This window comes from Pocillopora verrucosa, chromosome 11 (assembly GCF_036669915.1).
Source record: "Pocillopora verrucosa isolate sample1 chromosome 11, ASM3666991v2, whole genome shotgun sequence".
Taxonomy (NCBI): domain Eukaryota; kingdom Metazoa; phylum Cnidaria; class Anthozoa; order Scleractinia; family Pocilloporidae; genus Pocillopora; species Pocillopora verrucosa.
Genome location: NC_089322.1, coordinates 20483725 through 20500534, shown reverse-complemented (window position 1 = coordinate 20500534; position 16810 = coordinate 20483725). Strand labels below are relative to the sequence as shown.

General features: G+C 42.9%; 2 protein-coding genes across 4 annotated transcripts in view; both read right to left on the bottom strand.

The window, feature by feature from the left end:
* The window catches only part of LOC131772816 (calcium-dependent secretion activator 1), a 16272-nt gene extending 12136 nt beyond the window's left edge, over window positions 1–4136 (bottom strand). The window contains exons 1-4 of the mRNA XM_059088768.2: window positions 3271–4136; window positions 2282–2362; window positions 716–870; window positions 532–625 (exon numbers count right to left, since the gene is read on the bottom strand). Of these exons, the coding sequence (XP_058944751.2) occupies window positions 532–625; window positions 716–870; window positions 2282–2362; window positions 3271–4029 (1089 nt within the window). The 5' untranslated portion in view covers window positions 4030–4136. The remainder of the gene's footprint in view (window positions 1–531; window positions 626–715; window positions 871–2281; window positions 2363–3270) is intronic.
* Window positions 4137–6000: 1864 nt separating this feature from the next.
* The window catches only part of LOC131772885 (filamin-A-like), a 31141-nt gene continuing 20331 nt past the window's right edge, over window positions 6001–16810 (bottom strand). For all 3 annotated transcript variants that reach the window (XM_059088851.2, XM_066158559.1, XM_059088852.2), the window contains exons 9-20: window positions 16547–16759; window positions 15946–16197; window positions 15567–15739; window positions 15147–15431; window positions 14608–14839; window positions 13927–14118; window positions 13330–13605; window positions 12369–12881; window positions 11878–12045; window positions 9158–11194; window positions 8516–8793; window positions 6001–7968 (exon numbers count right to left, since the gene is read on the bottom strand). In XM_059088851.2, the coding sequence (XP_058944834.2) occupies window positions 6484–7968; window positions 8516–8793; window positions 9158–11194; window positions 11878–12045; window positions 12369–12881; window positions 13330–13605; window positions 13927–14118; window positions 14608–14839; window positions 15147–15431; window positions 15567–15739; window positions 15946–16197; window positions 16547–16759 (6104 nt within the window). In that variant the 3' untranslated portion in view covers window positions 6001–6483. The remainder of the gene's footprint in view (window positions 7969–8515; window positions 8794–9157; window positions 11195–11877; window positions 12046–12368; window positions 12882–13329; window positions 13606–13926; window positions 14119–14607; window positions 14840–15146; window positions 15432–15566; window positions 15740–15945; window positions 16198–16546; window positions 16760–16810) is intronic.

Below are 16810 nucleotides of genomic sequence, written 5' to 3'. Positions count from 1 at the left end.
TGTGGGATGTTTAGACCTTACCCTAACAATTTAACAGCAAGTGACTGAAAAATCTTTACAAAAGGACAAATTAAAATTGGTGCCCAAGAATGAAATTTTAGGGGAATTTTATTTGTGTCAAAACCTTTTGATATCCAGAAACAGTATCCATTTGACTCATTAAAAGGAAAATTTTGAAATGCTGAGCCTACAATTTATTTCCAAAAATTTTATATTTCTTCTCTCTTACCACATCTATATCACAATAATAAATTTGTATAGTTTCCCTCTCGTTAGCATGCAAAGCATGCAACTTTAGCCATGTTATTGCTGGACATAAAGTAAAATTCTCTTTAATGGCTTGCAGAAAGGAACCATCACCTATATAGCAAAACACAAGGAGCCATCTAGAGCCTTTATTGAAATCACCTTTACATTGGTATATTGTGAGCAAGATCTCCCTGCTCTCTGTCCAAAAGATAATAGGACATAGCTACATATGTACACTAATTCAGCACTCTGTAATCTGTCAACATCACATTCACTTTTTACCTCAATAGTGAAATTCAACATGACATCAGACTTTGATAGCACTGAATCCACATCATCAACAGCAACTTCAACCATGGAGATTGTGTGCTGGGGTCTGGTGATAAAATCAACAAATAAATACCCACTTTTTTCATTGAAAAATAAGGGAGAAGAATGAGACCATCATGGCCAAGGTGCTACTCACCCTTTGATTCTGGTAAATGGCATAGAAATCTTGGAGTCTGATAAACCTTTCGTCACTGGTTGACTCTCCAAGTTTCCCATCAGTTGACTGATAGCAGCCTGCTGTTCCTCAACAAACAGAGTCTCCATGTCTTTGTGTATAAAGCCTGGCAGACGCTGCCAATAAAATAACTGTCAGGTTAATGGGATCTGACACCTGTTACACATTTTACAGAGAGATGCTACGAGACAAAAGTATTTTGGGATGGTTTATTAGAGAAGGAGCCCTTTAGAGATTGAGGGTCTCTTAGAGGAGGGCTCACTTCATAGGAGGACTTATCAGAGAGAAGGCTTATCAGAGGGAGGGCTTATCAGAGAGAGGGTTTATTAGAGAGAGGGCTTATCAGAGGGAGGATTTAGTAGAGAGAGGGCTTATTAGAGAGAGGCTTATCAGAGAGAGGCTTATCAGAGAGAGGGCTTATCAGAGGGAGGGCTTATCAGAGAGAGGGTTTATTAGAGAGAAGGCTTATCAGAGGGAGGATTTAATAGAGAGAAGGCTTATTAGAGAGAGGTTTATCAGAGGGAGGGCTTATCAGAGAGAGGGTTTATTAGAGAGAGGGCTTATCAGAGAGAGGATTTAGTAGAGAGAGGGCTTATTAGAGAGAGGCTTATTAGAGAGAGGGCTTATTAGAGAGAGGGTTTATTAGAGAGAAGGCTTATCAGAGGGAGGGATTATCAGAGAGAGGGCTTATTAGAGAGAGGGCTTATCAGAGAGAGGATTTAGTAGAGAGAGGGCTTATTAGAGAGAGGCTTATTAGAGAGAGGGCTTATCAGAGAGAGGGCTTATCAGAGGGAGGGCTTGTCAGAGAGAGGGTTTATTAGAGAGAGGGCTTATGAGAGAGAGGATTTAGTAGAGAGAGGGCTTATTAGAGGGTGTAAGATAACTTGAGTTGATAATGTAAATTGGCCAAGGTTTTTTAAAAGCTGACATTTTAAGCTCTATCTAAGGGCTATTGTTCAAAAAGTCAGCTTTCAAAACAATTTCCAGGTGCACATTTACATTTATTTATCAACTAAATTGATAATAATGATAATGATAAGGGATTTATATAGCACTTAAACTATAAACAAAATTCAGAAGCGCTTTACATAAGTTAATGTTCTATACTAATTAAAATTAAAATATTCAAAGGCAATAAACATTAGAACTATTGAAACAAACTGAAAGCTTTCCTAAATAGAAATGTTTTAAGCTGCTTTTTAAAAATGGTGCAGCTACTACTTGTTCTTATAGTTAATGGCAGTGAGTTCCATAAAACAGGTGCAGCATGAGCAAAGGCCCCATCCCCAAGTGAAGAGCAGTTGGCTTTTGGAATGAACAGAAGAGATTGAGCAGATGAGCGATGAGCATAATTAGTAGCTGGTTTCAGGGACAAAAGATCTTTAATGTAGGGAGGACTTTGGTTGTGTAATGACTTGTAAACAAAGAGGAAGATAAAACCAAATTAAGGCAAATAAAAAGTTCAGATAACATTGAAACAAAAAATAGATACATAAAATATGATAAAAAAAAGGGGAAAAAATATACCTTCCTCTGGTTTATAATTGCTTTACATCTTCCATGCAGTTCTCGACGAATACATGCAGCTTGTTCATCAGCACTGTCAAGCTGAAAAATTCATAATTATATGATTTAAAAATAAATTGATAAAAAAACTTAGAATAATGGAATGATAAATTTCTTCAACTTATTTCCATCTACAGCTTACTCAAATGGCTGGCAAAAAATAAGAATGGCTTATACTTGTGCAAGGAGTATAGTACAAATTTAATTTTCATCTGAACGTGATCAGTTAATATCAGCCAGAGCTTGTTCACAAGATTCATGTTTTAAGTTTTTAATTTACAAATTTCACTGGGTATGTCAAGATCTGCTTACATCAACATTGACCTTATGTGATTTGAAAAAGAAAAACATATAAAAAATTTAAAAGTAGATTTATCTCAAGTAACATATTTCGTATCAAAAAGTTTTCTATTCTGTCAATAAAACTTTCTCATTAGGCGATTGTCTTTAACACTTCCTCACTAGGCGAATTGTCTTAATAGTGATGCTGCAAATTTATGCAAAAATCATGCGTCTGAAATATAAATGTTATTTTTGACTCTTCACAATTTTAAAATTTTAATTTTGTCCGTCTCAAATCTATTTTATACTCTGAGGCAAACATTTCAGCTGACCAAAATTTTAGTTGCGTTAACAGCGGAATTGAATCGAATCAGTAATGATAATTCCACACCAAAGTAGTTTCGAAACGCTTTACTGATAAGACAGAATTTATCAGTGAGTCCATAAATTACCATAAAAAACGGCAGATGTCATTATAGAAAATATGTGGATGTCTGAGTTATTAATCCTGTTTGTACGCGTCCTTAAAAATTACTACACTCGAAGTACATAAGCAAATCCACTCGTAAAATCAATAGACAGATATATTATGACAAAAACTAACAATAAAAAAATGACGTCCAATTATGAAACTAGTAGACCATTAATTATCCAGAACTTAAGATTACCTGACAGGCATTGAACAATATTTGGTGTTCGTATTTTTTGACGCCCAAAATGGTTTGAAACATTTCATAGAGTTGCTCTTTTGACAAAATCAGTTCAGATGCTGCCGAGGCCGCAATTCTTGGGCCCTTTTTTGGATCATCTTCTCCACGAAAAATGGCATCGTTTTTCGCCATCCAAGAGCTTAGCACAGTTTCTTTGCTAATACCGTCTATTTCAGGAAGACTTCGCACGCGTTTCTCGATCATGGCCTTGAAAACCTCACGAAAATCATTCGACGAACACCCGCCACTGATTACCATCTTTTGCACTCTCTCGCTGCAAATAAATATATCGAAGTAGGCTCTTACTGCGTTATAAAACGCCTCATCAGAAGCAATTTTTGTGTCACCTTTGAGGAAATCTTCAAATCGTTGTTTTATTTTCACAAGGTCTTGTTTGCTAACCCGTGCATGTCTTCGTGCCAAATCTGTTGGCTGTCGGGCGTTGAATGGATAAGCGATGCAGCGCAGAACGAAAATATACAACTGCAGTCTCTCTCTTCTTTCATCGTCTTCTTGTTGCTCCTGTAATGTGGCATCTGATACAACGGAGAGTGTAGGGCTCGGCGTGTGCAGAGAAGGACTTACGCTGGGCGAAGGAGCCGTAGTCGTAGAGTATGTCTGCTCGCTTCTTTGGTAAATACTGAGAAGTTCTTGTGCATGTTCGTCAACATCGCCAGCCTCATCAACATCGTCTTCGTCGGATGATGAAGCAATCATGGTGCACACGTTCTGTTAAAAAAGAATTATTACACTCGCAGCGAACTTGTGAAAAACACGTTTGGTGAAGGTAAACAAGGAACTGCTCTGACTAATATTGGTATGATGGCTTGCTCATTTGACGCGGTACATTACACTAATCATATATGAATAATCTAGCTAACGGAGGGTAACCGCTGATTAAAAGAACGTAGTTTCAGTTTCTCAGCATTTTTTCGTACCTTCTCTCCCATAAGGGGAAGACAACCAACAAAACTGTTCTCCTTCAACTATTGCACTGTAGTTCTATAGCTCTATAGTGTATACCACAGAGTATCTAGACGTCAATAAACGTCCCAGTTCAACACATCTTACAGAAGAGGTAACCAAAACAAACCAAGATCATCATTATCAGCAGTTCATTAGAGAGTTCAATCCTGATAGAGTACCAAATTCTCTTTGCTAATTTAAAATGAAATATATCGGAAGGGGGAACCGAATTATCAAACAAATTCTAAGATAAATCGGGTCAAAAACCTACTAAATCAGGACGCCGTATTTCTTCAATTCGAAGCCGCCCTCGCGTAAACCCAGCACTCCATCAGCGGCATGTGTGTGGCTATTGTTCAGAAATAATGCGATGAAATGTAACGAGCACGGTACAGTTCTGTGACCTCCACCGTCCTTGGAAATTCACACGAAATAGTAAAACATTTGAACCTATCACGCGTTTCTGTTACACTTGATATTTTAGTGGTAAGAAATTTGAATTGGAAATAGACGAAGCCCTCGAATGACTGCCGTAAGAGGAAAGTAGAAAATTTAATTAACCCTGCAACGACCAAAAGCGTTTTTTCCTTTGTATCGCTTTTTTTAACTTAATAAAAGATGATATTATTCGGTAAATGGCAAGAGGCGGTGTACTCGGACAAAAAGAACTCTGAGTGCTCCGAATAGGAGTCGAACCTCCGACATTTCGATGCTCTACAACCGATACTCTTTTACGCATACTGGAAACAGTTACTGTATAAACGTATCCAACTTCGAGTTTCAAAATTTTCATACAATACGGAGGTCTCGCCTACAGAGGATGCCTCGAATCGTTAGCATTTTTAATCTGTTAATTCTAGCATCTTAAATTTAGCCTATTCTCGGCATGAATAGCACATTTACATTTGAGTTGTGTAATCACCTGGATGAGAGGTATAGGAGGGGAAAGAGTTATTTGCCTGTTGAAATATCTGATCAGGTTCATAAAAACTGATTGATGAGTTTTGCTGTGATTTCATCGGTTTCAAGACTCACGAAGCGTTCGTAAGTTGTGATTAGTCAGTTTCGATCCTTTGACAGGAAGACACCGAGAACCCGATAAGATCATTAAATAAAAAGTCACCTAACATATCAACCTTATAAACAGTAGTTCCTTCCAAGATCCTCTATACTACGTGATGTTCAGTTTAACTAACAGAAAAGGAGAACGATGTTCAAGGAACTGTTTTGTTAATGAAGTCGGAAATAAATGGATGAGATAATTTCGTTTCATCAACTGAGTTGATAATGTAAATTGACAACCTTAAAAAATTCCTAAAGCTGACGTTACGAGCGTCAGTCCTTCGTCAGAACGAAGCGAGGCCTCTTACAATGAGTTAAATTGCGAAATGTCTATTTCGAAACCCCTTACTCATTCGGTAAAACCAAAATATCGCGTCATACCCCCACCCCACCCCCCCTTCCCTACCGACGCAGCATCACAGTTTCTCTAAAAACTTACACCCCTTTGAAATATCGATACATTTTTCTAGTAAGGGAAAGTTCAGCATCTCTGTTCTGACGACCAACTAAACGACTTGCCCCAAGAAAGATATAGCTTGCAGATATATATTTTTTCAACATTTCTAAAAAAAAAATCACATCTGAGAATTAACCAGAGACCTTCACTGGCACTTTAACTCAGAGGCCTGTGCATTCAAATACAATACACTCAGACAAAGACTTGTTTAAGCAATTTATTATTAGTTGTTAGAAAATATCCCTTAGTCATAAACAGTTCTCACTTTAAAAAACTCACAAACAACTGAATACAGAGACATAAAGGCTCTAAGCCTGCCTGTTACCCTTAGTCATTACAATAACCATGGTAACCACGATTTGCAGTGCTCCTTAATTTCTGCTACCTATTTTACCCACGTTTGCCATACTGTGATTGGATTTCAGATTAAGACAGCTACAACTTCGACCTTCAACTATTCCGTCTATTAATTTTATATTTTCAACAATTGATAGAAAAGGAAGTTCTGAAAAAATTTTAATATATAGAAAACTAGCATTGTTGTTCTTGCGAAAGACGATTAAAACTATCGAGGTGCAACCTTCCAGTCCACGAAAATAGTTTCTTCTTCAATTTTTTAGCTCCTTAAATACAAGACTAGCTATAGGTCCTGACATTTGACACGCTTACACGCGAGTCTCGTGCGTTCAAACAGTTACTTGGAAGGGACTTCCGGGGATATGCTTGTCAGCCCACAGGACCTTCAGGATATAGGCACCAGGCTCCTCCAGGGCGTAGTTGACCGCGTATACGTTGCTTCCTGTGTGTTTGACATTGATTTCTTTCGCTGGTATGGCAGGGCCTTCAACCCCCACCATCAGGGATCCTCGTCCTGCATTGCTGGCGTTAACTGTAAACGAGTTGGGCTGCCCGAGAACAGCACTATGCAGGCCAGTTCCTCGAGAAGTGCACTTGGAGGCGTCTCCGTCGCTGACGTATCTGCCATCGGAGGGGCTAATCGTTACATTATAAGGGCTACCAGGGATATCTTGGCCTGCGAATTTGATTCTAATCGTGTACTCGCCTGCTATGACTGGGTTGTACGTTACTTGGTAGGTACCATCAGCATTTTCACTGCAGTTCATCTTCACCTTAGCGGGGCCGTCCACAGAAAGGGCAAGAGCACCCGAGCCGGCCTCCAGGGCGTTGACGGTAAATTCGGCTGCTTCACCGACCCTACCCTTGCTTAAACCTTCACCATAAGCCTTGACTTTTTCTGGGTGTCCTTCCGCACCGCCTACTCTGATCTTAAAGGGGCTGCCGGGAATGTGAGATCCATCAAAACGGACATTCACAAGATGGTCGCCAAATTCTCTTGGGGTGAAACGAATGGCGAAGTTTCCACCACCGAGGTTAGACACTTGAGCTTCTTTCTCATCCCCTGAGGGTGCCACGACAGACGCCTTCACGTCGCCAACAGAAGCATTAGTCTGCACGGAGAACGAAGCAGGCTGGTTTACTTTCAATCCACTCTCAGCAAGATCGGTAACATTGAGATCTCTAAAGCGATCTTCTACTTCCGGTGATACATTAGTCTTGAATGGACTTCCAGGGATATCCTCATCAGCAAACCGGATGTGGATTGTGTACTCGCCTGGAGTAGTTGGCAGGTAGGAAATATTGCAAGACCCATCACCATTGTCTGTGCATTTAATCTCCGACTTAGCAGGACCTTCAACTGCGATCGCAAGGCCTCCTGGACCAGCATCACGTGTCCACACTGTAAACTCTCCCGGATGGTTAACCACACCTCGTTCGAGCCCGGGTCCTGCAGCCACACATTTTGCAGCCCCACCCCACACAGGTGCCTCCACAAAGACCTTGAAAGGACTTCCGGGTATATCCTTCTTTCTTCCACTCTTGAATCGGACATAGATGGTATGTTCTCCGCTCTCTTTAGGCACAAAGCGGATTGTATATGTCTTCGGTGACGTTTCAATTATCTCGGAATCGAGCTCCGTTCCATCAGGGCTAATAACCATCGTCTCAAGATCGTCTATCTTGTAACCCTTCAGATCAAAGACGAAGTCATGAGGCTGTGCTGGAGTGGAACCGAACGTCACAAGATCTTCAAACACTTCGGACACTCGCTGGGTTGGTTCAGAGAACTGGTCAGATACAGCTGAGCTCACCTGTAAAATAACGAAGCAGATGATGGTCAAAACTCGAGAGCCACGAAATGAACTGCATAACCCTTGCTACATCAAACTCTCCAAAGAGAGAACGTGCGATAAAGACCACTAGAATCGATTTTTGTGGTGCGATTTGAAACAGATTTTTCGTTTTCGGTGTTTTTTTTATCCTTTTTTTTTTAATCTTCCCCTCGAAGCAGTCTATTGAGCGCGAGAGTCCTTTGCAAATTAACTTCGCAGCTACCAGTAATGTTTACATTCCATTGAATCTCCTATAAAGCGCGGGAAAACGTGACTAACTCGCGATTTGTATTTAAGTTTCGAATCTGATTGGTTCAGATAGTGACGCAAGTTTTCTGGACTAATCACTTCCTCTACTAAGGAAGATCGCTGCGAAAGTTTTTCATACAAAGCACAGAGCACAGTAAAACTCTCCACTCAATGGAAAATTGTTCTATGGAGCAGTCTCAGCTAATTCACCAAACCTACAATACTGCCAAAATTTCGTCTGAAATATGAAATTCGAAGTCAATTCTCATTTGCTTACCAGGTTCTCTTCAACTGGTTGGATTTCATCGCCTGAGGGTCTGACATTTGAAGTGAAGGGACTTCCAGGAACATCTTCGTCGGCAAACTTCACATTGATGGTGTACTTGCCGGGTTCAACAGGTAAGTATTCCACTGTACACGTTCCATCTTCGTTATCCAAACATGTGATCTGCGCCTTTGAGGGTCCCTCAATTGATAGACCGAGTCCTCCATAACCAGCATCGCGGGTATTTATGGTAAAATTGCTTGGCTTACCGGCCACACCATCATGTAGGCCTACGTGAAATATAAAATTGAAATATTAAGTTTTCCTGGTTACGTCACGTTGCGACGAAGACATTGTTTTAAACATGGCGGAAAGCGCGAAATATTCTTCCAATTCGAGGGGGCTGAAACAAATAGCGAATAAAGGGCAAATTGGCGAAATTCGTTCTCAATCGTTTTTCGTAGGTCTTCGATGAGCTTGTCCCAAAAGCATACACTGCTAAATAGCAGAGTCGAGGGGAAGGATTTAATCAACGATCAGCCAGGATTCAAACATTTTCTTAGCATTAGCCAATCGAGATAATCACCAATTTAAGTCGGTGTCATATCCTTAACCAATCATTTACTGTTCTGAAATAAAAAGAAAATTTCTTACCAGGACCCATACAGACGACTTTGCTTGGATCCGCTGGTCCTGGACCGCTGACCATCACCGAAAACGGACTACCATTCACATGGTTACCAGACTTCTTAACCGTCACGAAATGTTCCCCAGTCTCCTGCGGCGTGAAGGAAACGCTCAGAGTGTTATCCGAGTTGAGAGCTAAAGGAAGAGGTTCTTCAGGCTTCCCAGAAGGCCGCTTGAGACTCGCGCTCAAAAGACCGTCGGTGTAATCATCAGGAAGTTTCAGTCCTGGAATCTCGAGCCCAACACCGCACGGCCTGCCAATAGCGTTTCCAGTTTCGGGGGCGACCACCATGACACTGAAGGGGCTGTTCTTTACGTGAGAGCCGTATTTTTTAATGCTGATCAGATGTTCGCCCGGCTCACGTGGAACGAACGAAACGAAAGGGCTGTTATCTGAAGTGACTCTGAGCTTGAGGGGTTCCTCTTTACGGCTCGTTGGTCTCTTTAACGTTGCGTTAAGTCTGGCGAGATCTTCTGGGACACGTAGATTTGGAATGTCCAGAAGACAATCGCAAGGTGTGCCAACAGCTTTGACGGCCTCAGCGGCTTCGACCATGATGGAGAAAGGACTTCCTGGTACGTCGCGCCAGTTTCTATCTGGTGTCTTCTTCCTTACACTGATCTGGTGTTCACCAGGTTCTTGAGGCACAAAGGACACGCCCAGTGAATTGTCGCTTGTGATTTCGAGCTTAAGCGGCTCCTCTTTCGTGCTGTTTGGTCGTTTAAGAAATCCTCTTAGCAAATCTTTTTCCAGATCTTCTGGCAGCTTGACACCTTGAATATCCAGGTTTACATCACATGTTCGTCCCATGGGATGGACTTCCTCCACCTTCTCTTCCTTGGCTCCAACCATCACACTGTAAGGACTGTTCTGCACGTCCTTGTTATCCTTTCTGAGGTGGATTAAGTGCTCGCCTTCTTCTCTAGGAGTAAATGCCACACCTAAGGTGTTGTCTCCATTGAGAACAAGCTTGAGTTCTTCTTCTCTAGGACTGGAAGGTCTCTTTAGAGCAGCGCTCAGCCGGGGATAATCTTTCGGCAGGTCGATATCAGGACTCTCGAGACCTTTTCCGTAGGGCTTACCAACACTAGAGACGCCTTCTGGTGCGGTCACCTTGACAACGAACGGACTTCCCTCGACATGTCTCCCGTACTTTTTAATGTTGATATAATGAAGCCCAGTCTCGCGCGGCACAAACGAGCAGCTAAGTGTGTTGTCTGAGTTGAGTTTTAACTCTATTGGTTCTTCTCTATCACTCGATGGCCTCTTCAATGTTCCCTTTAATCTGTTCTTTTCGATGTCTTCTGGGAGATTGACATCATCCAATTTAAGGCAATAATCCACGGGACAGCCCACCCCCTCTACAGGCTCTTCTGACTCCACCAGAATAGAGAACGGACTGCCAGCGACAGGGCTGTTATCCTTTTTCCGTCTGATGGACAAATAGTGTTCTCCTACTTCTCTTGGCACGAAAGACACACTGATAGTTCCAGGCTTTGGACCAGGTCGCAGCTTCAAGGACTCTTCCACTTTGCCACTGGGGCGTTTCAAAGTTCCCACAAGGTCGTTGATATCTTCGGGTACTTTAAAGTCTAGATCACAAGTGTGCCCGACAGGGTATATGTCGCCAACACGTTGCGCCTGCACCATAACTGAGAATGGACTGTTCTGAACTTCGTGCTTGTTTTTGTACACGTGGATCAAATGCTCTCCGGGTTCGTATGGGATAAATGTGACTGCTAACGTTCCATCAGGGTTGACACGAAGTGGCTCCAAAGGCTCTTTGCGGCCGTTTGGTCTCTCGAGTTCAGCGGCAAGTACGCCCGATTCGATGTCCTCTGGCCGGAATGAATCCGGGATGTTCAATTCTACGTCACATGGTTTGCCGACTGTAGGACGGAGAGCGGCTGCATCGAGGTCGTCGTAGTTGGAATAGATATGTGCCGTGAAAGGACTGCCAGGAATGTCTTGATCGGCGAATTTACAGCTGATGTCATAGTCACCTAAAATGAGAGAAAGAAAAAACGAAATATCAGAAAAAGAAACCGCGAAATTGGTCATAATGGGAATTAGCAGTGGACATTCCACGAGGTGGCTTTTCTAGTCCACTACTATCACGAATTGGAAATTGGAATGTTGGTTTTTGTGTAAGGAGGAAAACCAAAGGACCTGGAGAAAAACCCTTGGAGCAAGGACGAAAATCAACAACAACCTCGACCCACACACGACACCTGTATCCCAGGAATCGAACCTGGGATACAGCAGTGGGAGGCGAGCGCTCAACCGTTGTGCCATCCCCGCTGTACGTCCAATATAACGTCATTAAAAACGAAATCAGTGACAAGTGAATCCTCACAGGTAATTTGAAAGTCAAGCAATTGCAGAAAGTAAGGGAACAAAAACATTTCCGCGCCTGAAACCGTGCCTCGCATACACAGTTTGGCACTAATTGCCTGAATCCTTATTCAGGCTGAATGAAAAAATACTTTCCGTAACTGTCTGCATTCTAGTCTACCCCAGCAGATCAGGTAATCATCAACCATTCAGAGGTCAATAATGATTCTTCATATATATGTTCTATGTAAAAAAATTAAATCAATTGCTCAAAGATGTTTTAATCCTCCTTCCTTTTCCAATTTCCTACATGGGGAAAAAGAGCGAGAAACTGCACTTGACCAAAACTTACCAGGTTCCTCGGGGACATACTGAACTGAGCATGTGCCATCTCCATTGTCTGAGCACGTGATCTCCGCTTTACTGGGGCCGTGAACAGCCAATGAGAGACCACCTGGGCCAGCGTCTTTCGTCACAATGGTAAAGTCACAAGGCTCCCCAGCAATACCACGCTCCAATCCTGCAAGTGAGCATAACATGTAATTATAATAAATACGCTGCTCCTTATCCGCTTACGATTTCAATTGAAAAATTCCCATGCAACTTTTTCATTTATATAATTCATCATCGTCTTGGTATAAGAAGGCTCTTATTGAGACTAACCCTTTAGTCCTACTTTTGGCCTATACGGAAGCCATTCGCACTTTTGGCAACCGTAGAAAAGGCCCTTTAACACCCCCTCCCCTCCCCCCTCTGTTCTTGCTTCGACCCCTATAGCATCTCCACCTGAAGCGTGTGAGATTAAGGACTTCCGGTGATAATCATATCACCAAAGACATTTACCTTTTCCGTAAGCTTTCACTTTGTCCGCTCCTCCTTCGACAGCGTCAAACTTAAACGGGCTGCCGGCCAGAGGTACCCCGTCATAATCCACGGACAGTTCATGAGGTCCAGGCTCCTTGGGCACACAGGACACATCGAAGGTGCCATCGTTGTTATCTTTGATTCGGACGGGTTCTTTCTCACCAGAAGGTGTAAGTAAGGAGCCGTTTAACAGCCCTTCACCGGGTGCTGACTCGGTTGGTCGCGTATCGACCGCGTAAACAATTTCCTCGTCCACAATTGGCTCTTTATCTAACTTAGGTTGGCACTTAATCTTGTCAACATCCACAGGTTTTTTAGCTTTCACTGAGAAGGGGCTGCCGGGCACAGGGGCACCGCCATAAAGGACCTCCACATCATGACGACCCTCGTCTTCTGGTACGAAGAGACAGTCGAATGTACCATCACCATTATCGAGCATTTTTACAGGAATATCCTTTCTTCTAGGTCCTCTGATAGAACACTTGGGAACACCTACATGATGAAGGAGTCATTCTCAATTTCAAGAAAACTTGGAGTTGTGCTAAGCGCAAGTTAATTAGAGTGCTTCGGGTCCAGTCTCTAAGCTAATAATATATTTCTGTGCCGGAATGATCAAAGCTGGGCTAAGATGACCCGAAGTTAGCGTGAAACATGACTTCAGATCTGAAAAGTTTAAAGGGAATTCAATATAATTACTTTTTGTAAATTTGAAGATAGGATGCTCTTAAAAGAATAAAGAAAATTACCCGAAAAGGCTTTGGAAAAAGGAATAAAAAAACCTGGATCAAAATTTTACCCTGGGTTAGTGCCAATCGGCCTTCGAAACAACTGGACCTAGGATGCGGAAAACTACGCCCTTCACAACCAAGTTGTGCAGCGCACAACGTTTGACGAGTGAAAAAAAAGTGTTTCTTGAAAAGCTTTATTCCAAATGACTGACCTTTCCCAGCTTTTGTGCAATCCACAGTAAAGTCATTCTCTTTGCCCACCAAGAAAGTATCATCAGGTCCCAATCCATCAATCTCTACCTTCGATGCGTCTCCACTCGGCTTAACCTGGACTCTAAACGGACTCTTTGGTACTCTCCTTCCTCCATACTTGACATCTACACTGTGGCGGCCTGGTCGCTCAGGTACATACTCGACAGAATATGTTCCGTCTCCGTTGTCTTTGACATCCACTTCCAGATCAGGGCCGGTGGGCGGCGCTACAGAAGCTGAAATGTGATCAAAAGGAGAGTCATTGGTAAAAAAAAGCTATTGGATATTTTGGAAGCAATGGAGTCAGTGCGATTTGGGATGAAATAATTTGGACCACCCTTTCACCAAAAATGGCGGTTTTTTGCTCTTTGTGGGCCTTTGAAAGGAAAATAGGTCAAGCGTTGTAACAATAGTAAAGGAAATGATCACCAACTAGAAAGCTCTTGATCAAAATATTCTCCTTGTCAGCTCCTTAGAAAATGTACAGGGAACAGTATTGAGAATATGCATACTGACGTTAGGGTGTAAAGGGATGAAGTCTCACAAAAATCTCATACCTGTTAAGGGAGCTATTCCAGCCTCAGTGCAATCACAAAGGAACTGAACAGGTTCATCCGTGAGGGGCGACTCGTCCACTCCGGGTCCAGATACCTTCACTTTGCTGGCATCAAACGGAGGACCGGCACGAACACGGAATGGACTGTTAGGGACATGTTTGTCTCCGTACTTGACATTGACAGTGTAACGACCTGACCACAAGAAAATAATTTTGATATTAGCCACTTGGTGACTATTCAAACCTTAGAGCAATTTTCAATGTAGTGCGGAAAGTAAACCCAACCAGCCCAACCGCCTTTGGTTGTCCGCTCGCTCTTTCATTTGCCTCCACCGACTAAGGGCCTGGAACTGGCAATACACATCAGGGAAAGTACCATACTGCCCGCAGGTATATAAAAATGTATTCACTGAATAGCTCACGAGGTCAAAAGAAAAGAAACCTGCAAAACAGGCGCAATTCTGGCACGCGAGTACTCAGTACTTTCCTAGTGAAAATTATAGCTGCCATCTCTCATTTTTACAGCTGCGGAACGCTGGGAGGAGAAATAAATTTTATTAAGGGGGGTGAGCAAGTTAAAGTCTAAAGGTCTAAAAAAAGGAGGAGGGAGGGGTGGGGCAACTCGTAGTCAACGTCATCGTTGTAGTTGTTTACAGAACATCACGGTACAACTGAATCTCACCTTCATCCTCGGGTGTATAAGCCACTGTATAGACTCCATCTCCTTTCTCAGACACAGGCTCGGGCTTCAGCGTCTTTCTATCAGGTGTCTCCACAGTCACCTCCAGGTCAGCATCCCCTGCCTCGGTAGTGTCTATGGTGAATTCCTGGGGCGCCTTGGAGAACAATGGATTGACACGATCCACTCCGGGTCCGTAACACTTCACTTTGCTTGCATCAACTGGGCGGGTGACCTGTAAAGTTAAAAGAATTGACTCAGTTTAAGAAAAATTGACCACATCGTTATTGTGTTGGTATATGTTCACTTCATGGAAAGGTATAATTCTTGCTTTGTAACGACCTTGTTCCGAAACGATGATTCTACGGGGAACATCTAATGAAGGGACACCCTCGGGACTAGAAATAATGTTCCCATAGGTCCTTCTAGCAGCGTGTAAATCGATAGACTGCGATGCATCGTTTCCGTGTGGTAATTAACCTGAACAGAATAATTAAGGGGTAATTTTCAAATAGAGTTGTTAACCCTTACATCACACAAACCTTAGCGTTAAAGGGACTTCCAGGGATGTGCTCATCAGCGAACTTAATATGGATCTCATAATCGCCGGGCTCTGTGGGGGTGTACTTCACAGAGCATGTTCCATCACCATGATCATTGCAAGTCAGTTTTGCCTCAGAGGGTCCCTCAATGGCCAAGCTGAGGCCTCCAGCTCCGGCACCTTTGGTCTCTACAGTAAACTCAGCGGGGCGGCCCACGTTTGCCTTCTCCAAGCCGGGTCCATAAGCTTTGCACTTGCTTGGGTCCGTCGGTGGAAGAACATCAACCTGATTTGAAGAAAAGAGAAAAATCCGAATTGCAAGCTTTGGAGTGGATCTTTAAAAGAACCGCGGCCCTGGGGTTGGCCTGAAGCGCAGACTTCACTCTAAGAAAGACTGTTAACAAAGTCTTCGCCATCTTACCTTAAAAGGGCTGCCAGGGATGTGATCATCACCAAACTTCACGCTCAGTGTGTGAATTCCTTCCTCAAAAGGTGTGTATGAAACAGAATATGTGCCATCTTCATTATCTGTTACTAAGGTGTCTGTGTGCGCTCCAGATGGATTGTCCACTGCGGCCATTAGCTGTCCCTCTCCTGATGATAAACAGACACAAAATGGCAAGAATTAACAAGGAGTACAGCCAGAAAATTGCTAGGTTTTCACACAGGTGACAAAACTGAGAACAGATTTTACCATGTGCCAGCCAAACCTCACGAGAGACTAAAACGGCCATGTCAAATGTAGAAAGAACTTCGATGGGAACTTTGCACGCTAACAGTGCCTGTATAAATAAACTCACCGGCAGATGTACAGTCCACGTCAAACTCGGCTAATTGATCGATGATTGCCGTTTCCAATCCATCGCCTTGTGCCTTGCACTTTCCTGCATCGCCAGGCTTCGCAACATCGACAGGGAAGGGGCTTCCAGGTACAGCAACACCATCAAATTTCACATCAACCTGATATGCTCCTTCCACAGGGGCCACATACTCGCAGGTGAATGTTTCTTTTCCATCTTCAGTCACCTTTACTTCCACAGGACGCCCACGTCCTATTAGAGAAATGAAAGTGTCTTCAACTCCTACCTACTATTCTTAACCGAGAAGTTTTACGAATAAAGCTGCAGTCGCTGATGAGCAAATGACCTCGCCCTCTTCTTCCAAGGGTACAGGAACGAAGATCGGACTTCAGAGAGTGGTGAGAAGCAAACTTGAGATTCAGGCAAAGTTTACCAGGAAATGAAATTCTTTGCAAGGGTCTTACAGGCATTTGAAATAATATCCTATCATTTTTTACTTATAAAATAATCGAGACAAAATCGGTTCAAATTACTCCCCTTGGACCCTCCTCGCCTACGCCCTGCTGTGATTCGTCCTCAAACTTAAGAGAGAGAGACTTACCGACAGGCTCTACTTTTACTTGAACATCTCCTTTACCAGCCTCAGAGGCGTTGATAGTAAACCACGTGGGTTTGCCAGGTTGAACACCAGTTTTTTCGACCCCAGGACCAGTCACTTTCACTTTGGAAGCGTCAGACTTGGGCGAGATAGCAACCTTGAATGGACTTCCAGGCGCATGTTTTCCGCCGTATTTGACGCTAACCTTGTGGTTGCCTGATAAATCAAAATAAGAACAATGATGAGACGGCTGTGAGACGCGGGAAA